We start from the raw sequence: 11,581 nt of genomic DNA, 5'->3' as shown, positions 1-11,581 counted from the left end.
CAGCAGACATAAATAATATTTCTGTTCCTTTGCCACAGGAATTAAAAGGAGAACAGAAGGTAGATAAAGATCCTGCTGTGCAGAAACTACATTTGAACACAAGATGTGTTGTTTCTGCATTTCCATATTAATAATTTCTATGGTATTCTGTACATACTTGTTAAAACTGGAAGTGATGTAAAAAATTCATAAGACTCACCATAGTAACTGATAAGAAGAACAGCAAAAATGTGATCCAGTTTTTTGTCATTTTTATACCCGGTGCAGTGAATTTTCTATTGTAGTTGAATGAATTCAGACTGCAATGGAAGAAGAAGTAGGAAGAAATTTAGTAACTCATGAAAGCCAAAGCTGATAAAAGGCTTCATATTTCTTTCTGAATTAAATCAATGGAGGTGCCCGCAATTTTTATTCATGCATAGTGATGCCACGTAAATACACGAATATGTACAATATGATGTGAAAAAAATGCACTCCATTCACCAGCAGCGAATTCCAGCAGCAGGGGTTTTACTGCGCTGCTGCCTCCATTGCCTCAGCTAACACCAGTTCTCCAGAGGGTTTGTCTCAGTCAGGTAGCTGGTATCAACTCTAACAGAAATGTAACAATTAGCCCTGAGATATGAGTTGACTCTTTGACATCTCTGCCTTCAGGCAAACATAGCAAACTGCAGTTCAGTTTCCTCTAAAGTAGACTTAGACTTTCAAACACACACACACAATTATTTCCCTTTCTCTTCATACCATACTTGATTTTGCTATTTCTGGATGAACTGATCTAGTAAGTAGGCGCTTTATCTTTAAGTTACAACTTTGCAAGGATGACAATGGCAATGCAAGAATTAATTGTGAGCTGTAAACTAGTTTCTTCATCTGCAGTAGCTGTAAACTAGTTTCTTTATCTGTAGTTTGAAGAAAACAGAACTACCCAAATCAGCTATAATCATCTTACAGAGCAGACTATTCTTCTAATTGATTCTTGAAGTGTAAAATGCACCTAAAACATGAAATACACAAAATTATTTATTAAGCAGCATTAAGCATAACCCTGCTGCGACAACTCCCTCAAGAGGAGGGGAAATGTGTAAGAGATTTCTCGTGCAATATTTCACTGTATCCTGAAGCATCCTGAGAAGATCACAAAGCTGAGCCTGGAATTGAGATAAGAGCTTCTCTTCTGCCTGCATGGTAGCAAAAGACCTCTCCACATTTAGATTAAGTTATTACAACTAAACCACCTTTCAAAATTGAAATATCTCGCTGCACTTGCATTAATGAAGCTATTGCCAGCCAAAATAAAGGGACCACATCCGAGTGATTTCAGCTCCCTTGTACAGATTAATTCACTATAAGTAATCAGAGAATCATAGAATGCTTTGGGTTGGAAGGGACATTTAGAGGTCATCCTGCAGTAAGCAGGGACACCATTAACTAGATCAGGTTGCTCAGAGCCCCATCCAACCTAGCCTTGAATGTTTCCAGGGATGGGGCCTCCACTACCTCTCTGGGCAACCCGTTCCAGTGTTTCACCACCCTCATTGTATTCTTCCTTACATTTAGTCTAAACCTACCCTGTTTTAGTTTAAAGCCATTACCCCTTGTCCTGTCACAGCTGGCCCTGCTAAAAAGCTTTTCCCCATCTTTCCTATAGTACTTTAAGTACTGAAAGGCCGCAATCAGGTCTCCTCGCAGTATTCTCTTCTCCGGGCTGAACAAGCCCAACTCTCTCAGCCTGTCCTCATAGGAGAGGTGCTCCAGCCCTTGGATCATTTTAGTAGCCCTACTGTAGCTGTAGCCTTACTGTAGCAGTAATACACTGCTACTTAAGATATAAAACTCACGTACCTCAAAAGTCCCTCATATACCTAGATCAAAGATCCCACTGCTATGGAATCAAGAGGGCTGCTGGGAGCTGAGTGCCCACACGCAAACCTGCCTCCTGACCCAAGCCACGTTCGCCCTTGGATCACACTTGCTCTTGCCTATGGAAGCTTTTCTTATCCAGCAGTCACATCCTATGAGTGACTGGTGGATGACAAACAACTGATAGTACATTGGCCAGCAGCGGTAATTTTACAAAAAGCCCATCCCTTAAAAAAAAAAAACCAAACCCAACCCTTGTCTTATAGAATGCTTGCTTTTTTCACTATCTACTTATTTTCTGCTTTTTCACCGAGACTGGGTCCTCTTAGCTCAACTATAATACAATAAAGAGCATTTTGTAGGATATGCTGACTACGAAATACGAGATCACTGCTGTTTATTGTACAGCTTGATGCAAATACAAGAAATGTGTTGTAAAATCAGTTACTGTTGTGCCTGTTTAACCCAGACTAAAACTGTATCAGTAATCTTCTCTCTATTTTTACCACTGGCATGCAATCCTCTAACACTGATTGCTGGAAATTGCACTAGTAATTCAGTGAGACACTGAAATTCAAATACACTGTTTTGAAGACTCTTAAAACACTAACAGGAAGACCAATTAGCATACATGAAATATATTCTCAGTTTAAGCTTACACTTCTCTGGGAAATCCACGTGTGATGAGAACTACAGTAAACAGATAATTGTAAAAAACACTATCTGTTAACTGAAGAAAAATCTAAATATCTATGTGTAGTGATTAAAAATTGACTGAAAACTAAACACAAATGGAGATATCTAAATTGGAAAAGAGTCAAAATTATTTCAATTCTGCATGATAACTGGTGGCAAGGGAGGTTAATTCAAACCCATCACAAGTTTCAATCATTTGTAGTTGTGTTTCTTTACCTAGGAAGGGAAAAAACCTACTGGCCTTCTAAGGAAACTGGAATTAACTACTTGGCTGCAAAGTAATCGAGTAACCTTCTCTCTCCAAAGTATGCCAAAGCACATCTGCACAGGGTTAAAACCCATAAATGATGTGCACAGGACAAGCAAAGACACCAATCAAGTAGAACATAGCAACCATTATTTAGTGTATGTTTTTCTACATATGTGTAAAAGAGTTTAAAATAATTTTCTCCATAATAGTTCCAAAAATCCTTATGCTAAAACAAATGTTGGATGGCAAATTTAAAACATGTATTCCAATCTTGCTCTCACTTAGCTTTGCTTATTTTTATTTATCTAAAAGATACAATATCTTATAAACAAAGGCAGAATTTATCTGCTTTGATTCACAGTCCATGATTATTTCTGTTTCACAGTATCAGAAGTCACCCCTTAGGTCAGTTCCTTTAATGGTCCAAATCTTTTCATATCTAGTGGTTTTGAAGACATTTCCTATTAACTATTCCAGTATCCAGTACTAAATTATTCATTCTTCCCAGGAGATAAAAAATTATGTCAAGTCTATAATTTGCTCTATGCTTTCCACTCTTTTCTCACAGTTGCTAACTGCAAAAACCACACACACACACACACACATATATATATATAAATCCTTTTTCTAAACATCACTACTTTTGGAATTAATAACAAAATGCAGTATAAAGGTCATTCAGATGCTTATTTAGACTTCAGGAAGGCATCATGCATTAATTCACTCAACATTTATTCGAGTTAGTTTGGACTAGAACTTTCACAGGAAGATGAAAAACTTTCTTAATAATGGACAACACCGTAGCCCATTGACTGAGGTAGCAAGCCAGTACTGCTGAGAAAGCCAGGCTGCTATCATTTACCATCTGTTCAGATGAGATGCAAAACAAATATAATTCTCAGAAAGTTCTCTGTCTCTCAGACCTGGGAGGTATTAGACACACATGGAAAAGAAATAAGAGACCCATGCTTTGGTTTCTTTAAATACCAATAATATTTCCCAAGTTATTCTTCTGCTATTAAATATCTTTGACAATTCTACTGTGGGGAAGAGAGGACAACTGTATTGGATTGAGATTAACTTGAGTGTATTGAATGTTAGCTTCAGTGAAAAGATGGAGGAAGCTTAGACAGAATCCCCTGACTCCACTCTGACAGCGGGGATCTGAACAAAAGCCAGCAGGACCATGATTTACATGATAGGTATTGAATGCAAGTAAGTCAGTGGACACAACGCTACAGCTACTAGCAGTCCTCTTGCTTAAGTACTTTCCCAGGAAAAGGGAACGTCAGTAGGAAGAGAATGGGGAATTGCAATAGCAAATCAGATCTTAAAAATCTCATTTTTATTTTTAGTGCATGTGGTACTGAAGACTGGGATAACTTATTAAAAAAAAAGAAAGGAACTGCCTGTTTTTCCTCTTTACTACATTCTCTGTTACTCAAATTAATGATACTCCAAAGGCCTGTGTCATGTTTGCAACTGATAGCAGTGACATCTACAGAAGAAGGAATTCAAAAGGAACTGCAAGCTGAAGCTAGCCAAAATAGTTACTGGTATAGCTTTAACAGATGTTCACATTTCTCTTCCTCCTGCTTTCTCTACGGAGACATCCTGCCTCATCAGCTGTTTCTACTTTTAACTTTTTCCCATCCTCCTAAGAATAAATGTAATCCTTGCTGAGCTCCAGACACTTCCCATTTCAATGATACAGCAAAAGGGTTAAAAAAAAAAAAAAGTGGTGAGCAAGAAAAATTGGTTTTTGAACTTCAATCACCTGACCGCATTTAGTACAAAAGAAAAAAACACAGGCAGCTTCTATCTTAAGCAGTTGTCCTTAAGTCTGATTTTAAGCCAGAATGCAATTCTGCAGGAAAAGGATAGGACAGAGTCTACTTATGTCATTGCATGTACATTCATACACATGCACAAACATTTTTCACTAATTGGTAATCTTTGATTTGCCCAGGAAAAAACAAAACAAAAAACCCACAAACCACAAAACATTTTCAGTATAAATTGCATATCTTGCAGTGTGCTATAATCTTGCAACACTGAAGTTGAACATGTGCAAATATAGATGTACAGCCTCCCTCTCTGACTGAAAATGGGGGTCAGAATGGCTATTTTCTTGACCACGCACTCCCCTCACTCCCTTACTGTTGTTCTAGCACTCCCTGATTTTCTTTTGTTGCAGTATCTCTCAGAAATAACTATACATGCTATTTTGTTATTTCTGGTTCTCTTTAGAGGGAGGCATACAACTCAAAGCATTTAAAACCCCAGGCAATGTTTGGTTGTTTCAGCCCAAGATGCAGGCAAAAACAATAAGTTGGGAAATGCCCAACCCTTTTCAAGCATCCATAATTTGAATTGCTGTAGTACACTGTTAGAAAAAAAAAAACAATAATCTCAAACAGAATTACAGATAGTGCCTTCACTTACATCTCCACTCACATAAGTTTCCTGGGAAATACTCTGCCCACAGAGGGGCAGATTCTCTTCTAACTAAAAGGGCTTTGCAAGTGGGCAGTACCAGCCAAACATTAACACACACCAGATCCATTTAGCCCTAAAAGTGGAATACAAAATCTCCATGCTTACCTTAGAGAGTAATGCAGGACAATTTGGAAGTTTCCAATTTCTAAATTCCTAACCAGGTAAAATGGAGGGAACCACTTCTACCAGGGTTTGGACCAAACTGCTCTGATGGTATCACATAACAGCTCACAGCTGTGTGTGTGGGAATTACTCCATCCTCCTAATAATTACAGAGTTAAGAAGGCTGAAAAACAAGTTATGGAACAAATCTAATGAAAAATAATAGTTATGGAGCAAGTCTAATGAACTCTGGGCAACACAGTTTCATGACACTAGAATTCCCTACTCACCGCCACTCTGATTTAAGACCTGGGCATCAGCAGTTACAGACTCCTAAACCAGGTCAGACAGGAGATCAAGAGTTTGATCCTCCCCGAGACAATTTTTACAGTACAGAAGCATAAGCTCTTCACAGCTTCTAACAGATTTCACTGCACTTTTCATTCAGTTAGTGACAGAGCTTGTTTTTTTTCACTTGAAGGAATTTGTATATTACGCAAATGTGTCAGATCTGTATGTTGCTGGATTTTACAACAAAGTTTAACTTACTATACTGTTTTAAAACACTGATAAAATTCAATTGTGCTGCTGATGGAACTGCTATAAGAAGGCATTCCTAATCCTTGCTGCAGTTATTCTTTCAAATAGGCTTGAAGGGTGCACAAGTGAATCAGTAATTAGGAAAAAGAATTACAATATTCATATAACCACCATGGAAAGTACTCTAGGAAATAACCCCCAAGTTTATACACAAGCAGAGTTCCTTTATACGCCTCATTCTCTGAACCCATAAAATTGCTCACATGCATGGAGACATTATAAAAAAAATGTCACGCTGAAATGTTCCTCCTTCTACCTTTCTTTCCAGGAGCTTTTCCTAGGGAGCACTTGCAGCACAATGGCATTCACTTTCTTCTTGAGGATTAAAATAAATAAAGAAGAAACAGAGTGGCATATCTCAATTTTACTGTTCTATTATAACAACTTCATCATGCATTAGGTGGTAGTTCAGCTCAGTATGGGAAAGTACTTGCTGCTTATTTCTTGGGCCACATGCTATGCATGTCTCAAGTCTCAGGCTTATTGCAAGTAGAAAATTACTTCTGGTTCACAAAGATGTTTCACACTTTCACATCTTTTATTCTCTCTATTAGTATGGAGATTTTTTTGGTTTTGTTTTTGCATCACTCTAGTTGCTTGCCAGAGGCCTTGCAGAGATTGCAGAACCATCTGCAGATAAAATTACACAGATTAAATTACTCCTGTGTACTTTTTCCCATTAATAGCTTTTGGCTACCGTTCAGCTAAGTTTTGTCTCCTGCACCCAACAGAAATTACCAGCAGTAACTGACAACACACTTGGCCAGTTCTAATAATACCTAAACCCACAAGAACCTGCCATAGAGCGATGGTCGTGCTAGTTTTTCCCAGGGAGGAGGGAATCCTCACTATTTTGTAACACTTTTTTTCTTCAGTTCATCAGTTTCATCAGGTTTGGATGACATTGTAAATTATCCTGAGAAGAAACATGGGCTATGGAGGTCCAGTTAAAAAACAAACCAAGCAAACAAACAAAAACCAGAAAAAACAAACCCACAACAAAACCCTCCGAATGAGGGCTTGGAGGAGGAAATGTCCACAAGGTTCTTCCCCTGGAATATTCTGCAGTTTCTGCTCTTGGGCAACATTATTCCCTACCACGTAGCAGACTGCAGAGCTAAGATGTTCTTGTGTCTTTGTCCATCACACCAATTCTGGCTCTTTAAAACAGGATTCCCACTGATAAAAAAAGGTAAGAGTATTTCCTTCTTGCTTTTACATATTAAGAACATATGAAGCCAGCAGTAGCAAATGTTGCAATTGCATGTGAAACATAAGCAAGGACTTGATTAGGGTTATAATTACAATTCAGCAGAATATATAATTCTGCCAAATAAAGGCATCATATGAATGTTAAAAATATCAAAGCAAAGTAAAATTATTTAGGATAAATAAGAGACACAATACTCCACACTTCCAAAACAATTTCACAGTGTTTTCTTGGTTATAATATTTTCTGCCTAAAGTACTGATTATTTTACCTTCTGAACAGAAACGTCTATCAGAGTCTCAAAGCACAGTACAGTATAACTTATTTCTAACCTGAAATGAGAGAGCAAGAGCTGGCAGCTAACAAAAAACAACCTTTACCGCAGAAATCAATTCCCCATAACACACTTCTTTACATATTTTATCACAATACAAAAACCTCAGGATAATATTTCCCCCATTATATACAGTTTTAAAATTATACTATTTTTTACACTTATACAGTGATACTAACACCCAAAATGCTTCCTTCTTGAGGAACTACTTGTTAAATGAAGGCAACTGAGATTCTGGCAAAGCCAATCAGTACCAACAGACTGACATGGCTTATTCTCAGAGATGCAACTGCAATTTCCAAGAGTTTATAGTTATTAAAACCTCCAGATTTTTCAGTGAGTGCTATTTGACTGTCACTCTGTAAGCACTTGCTATGCTTATTTTACACATTTAACCCCTTTCACCCCATAGCCCTAACCCAACCTGTACCTTGATGTCTGAAATCCAACAACATATGTTATTAGGCATAACTCACCAAGTCCAGTTCAGTGTTCTGTAAGCCATGGCATTTAAATTCTGTAGCATTCATTCAAGCACAAAGAAACTCAGAAGAAAGGCTGCTCTACTGAACAAAGTTATCTGTAAAAATGCTAGAGTGGCAACTATCAAACACCCTAGAAAAGATTATTAACAGAAATGAAGATGACAGCAGAATAATGAATGATTAAATGCCAATAGCTGATGGATTAAGATGATTTAGTGCTGGTACTTCTCTTTTTCCTACCATATTAATTTCCTGAAGTAGTAATTTTAAAAGGTAGTTAAAAACATATTCAGTAAACTTTCCTGAAATTTCTCTTTCTCCAAAGCAACTGCTATGCTGATGCTGTGGCAAGGATATTCCAATTAACGTGTTACTTTAAATACAAGGGGATTGCTCCTGACATTCTCACTTTTCCATGCAGTTCATGCTATGAAAAAGTTGGAGAGCTCCCACATTCTTATTAGGTATATTTTAATATCTCATTACTCGTTGCCAATCTGTACTCCTCATGTGTTCAACAACAAAAAAATAAAAAAAACAAAAAACCAAACCAAACCATAATTGAAACTGGAGTAAGATATCCACAGACATACGCAGCAAAACTTCACAGGCCAAACTCCCAAATTCATAGAGGTGTGTTACTGAGGTGATGTCAATTCCAATTACAGAGTATAGCAAAGCATCACAAGTGTGCCACTATTGAATCTTCCTGGCTGAGCCCAAATTCTATTGCTTCTTTCCAGATGCATACTAAAAACAGTGAACATCTTAAAGTTTTTAGGAGAGGTGAAGGCTGTTTCCTTCAGGAAACACTGAAGGGTATGGGGGCAGTCCTGAAGTGAGAGTGGACATTGACTTCTTTGCTGTGGCTCTGAGGGAGAGAACAGAGGACCCTAACCATATACCCCAATTTAGAGAAAACAGAAGGGTTTTCCATCTTGCTTTCCTCAGCATGCACCTGCTAAGGACAAAAAGCGTAACCTTTAAAAAAAACAAAAAAAGCAAGTGTACATTTATCTAGATACAATTACATATGGAAGATGCTCTTAGTCATCTGATTTTGGTTTAGGTAGTCTTGCAAGGAGCAGGGAGTTGGACTCAGTGACCCTCATTGGTCCCTTTCAACCTGAGATATTCTATGATATGTGAAAAATATGGTATATTCCTCCAAAGAAGATTTCTCCACCTCCAAGCAAAATTATTACTGTTCTGAGTTAAAACAATGGCAGTATGAACCTACAAATTCATCAAACAGACCTTAACTCTTGCATAAAAACCCTTGCTCAGATGCCTGAAGTTCTTTTTTCCCCAGACCCTGTTGCTTAAAGGCTGCAGAGAGTGAGCTGCTGCTCTGTGTATCCCTTTCAGTCACTGCTTTTATTTGAACAACTCTGTTTGATGCTGTTTACCAAGTAATGACCCAAAAGAGATCCAAAGGTTTCTTTGTGAAAATGTCTACGGCGTGAAGTCATTTTCTCAATTGGCTGAGTTTTAAAAGTTTTTTGTTATTTCTTCATTGACACATGCTAATTTTACAAGAACAATATTTCCACAGTTCAAAGACTTTGCGAGGTCAGAACACAGCAATGGGAATGGGTTAAGCAAAATGCATCAAGGCTTTTGTTTTTTTCAGAGCTTACCACTCAAGCTTTTTCTCCCTGGCCCCAACCCAGTTTGGCAGTTATGCATACTCTATGAAACTCACAGGTTTTACATCACTTTCTTCTAGATTCACATGTAGGAATGTGAAGATTTACATGCAAATATACGCAAACATGCTCTCGTTCAGTTATAAATATTTTTTGGAAGTTTTAAAATATGATTTTTTGATTAAGTTATTCATTTTTAGGGGGACCATGCCACACCAGCAGCTCACAGCAGGATGGGAAGGGAGCAGGTGGCCAGGAAAAGGAACTGCTTATGCCAGCATAAACACAGTGCCGCTGCAGTCACTGCATCAGAACTGGTGTCCTAACTTTAGGTTCACCATTGGTCAATGACTTGAACAGAACTGATGAACCAAATATAGATCAACTCTCCATGGAAATGTCAGAAACACTGTGGTCCTCTGGTGTTGTGTTGGATTTCTTTTACTTTTTTTTTTTTTTTTTTTTAAAAAAAACCAACAAAAAAAAAAAACCCAACAAAACATAATGCAAAGAACTAAAATATCACCAAAGCGGTTTTCTTTTCACTGGCAATAACTTTGGTCTGGCTGTGAATGAAATTTCAGATGGGAAGTTCATGCCAAACATCAACATTTTCTATCATGGGATATTTCTGATGCATTTATTATTCAAAAAAAAATTCAGGTAAATTTAAGGCAGCTTTAGAAAATTTCAGCTTGGTATACTTATTCAAAACAAAATAAACCACCAGCTACTTCAAAGCTTTTACCAGGTCAACCTAAGTCACCACAGTTCAAAACATTTCCTCTTAAATTTAAAATTTCACATGCCAGAAGTCAAAAGTGCAAGATCTGGAACATTTCACCCTTGGAATACTAGACAATACATTTTATACTGTGCTAAATTATCAAAACTACTAATCAGTCCTGTAGCAAAAGCCAAGAACAAGCAGCAGCCAAAACCAACCTTTTGAATTCTGGTGGTCTGAAGCTTGTCTCCTTTGCTTTTAATTAGCTACAGTTATTTCCCATCTTTCCTATTTTTTTTCAGCTGTTATATTCCTAAAACAGCATTTCCACAGCAAATGTTTTAAATTGGGCTCACACAGAGTATGCTAGCCGAAAAGGAGTTTGTGAGACTCCAGAAAGCTCAAAACCAGAAGTAGTTAAAGTTAATTGCAACACTAAGGAAAGAAATTGCCTTGTATATATATTTTAAAGTCTACAGCTGCATACCAGTATACGCATATCTTCTTGAGACCCACACAGACACAGGTCTTGACTTCCAAGGACCTAGAGTCAGTACAGTGAAGAAGAGCAAGGGCCTGTGACTGACTTCCCGTGACAGAAAAGAACGGATACACATACTCAAAGAACAGATTTAGAACACAACAACGTCAAAGCTTTTGTCTTTACATTTATTACCAGAGCTTTTCTTTTTATACATAGGTCTCCTCCTTCTCACAGCCTAGCTGCAGAAATCATCTTAAGGTAGTGATAAAAGGTTTTTCTCTCCTCTACCTATGTCTCCCTCAAGAGACACGTACCAAGATACTGCCACAGCCAATGATACTTTTACATTAACATCATTTTTCATCAATCTGAGTTAACATTAGTGTTGACAAATTGAGGAAAATAACATCCATCAATGTTGCAAAGTCTTCTAAATGGGAATTCCCTTCAGCTTCATCCACTCCCTACCACACCCACAGGAATATTGACATAAGCACAACTTTGACACAGACCGAAGCATCCAGGAGTGAAGAAACACTTGTTTTCCTTGTCAATTGCTGTCAGTTTAAAAATTAATTACAGGATCATAGCAATTAACTAACCAGCTTAACAAAATGAGAAGCGAGACCCCTTGGACAGGAAGCAAACTGCTACCAAGTGACCACACCAACGGCGCTTACGG

The 11,581-nt window shown here is 37.8% G+C and overlaps 1 protein-coding gene across 1 annotated transcript in view; it reads right to left on the bottom strand.

Moving 5' to 3' along the window:
- CALCRL (calcitonin receptor like receptor) overlaps positions 1 to 250 on the bottom strand; it is a 29,088-nt gene extending 28,838 nt beyond the window's left edge. The window contains exon 1 of the mRNA XM_009643609.2: positions 200 to 250. Within this exon, the coding sequence (XP_009641904.1) occupies positions 200 to 250 (51 nt within the window). The remainder of the gene's footprint in view (positions 1 to 199) is intronic.
- Positions 251 to 11,581: the final 11,331 nt, after the last annotated feature.

This window comes from Egretta garzetta, unplaced genomic scaffold, assembly GCF_000687185.1.
Source record: "Egretta garzetta isolate BGI_Z169 unplaced genomic scaffold, ASM68718v1 scaffold297, whole genome shotgun sequence".
Taxonomy (NCBI): Eukaryota; Metazoa; Chordata; class Aves; order Pelecaniformes; family Ardeidae; genus Egretta; species Egretta garzetta.
The sequence above is the reverse complement of the archived record's forward strand: the minus strand, read 5'-3'. Positions and strand labels throughout refer to the sequence as shown.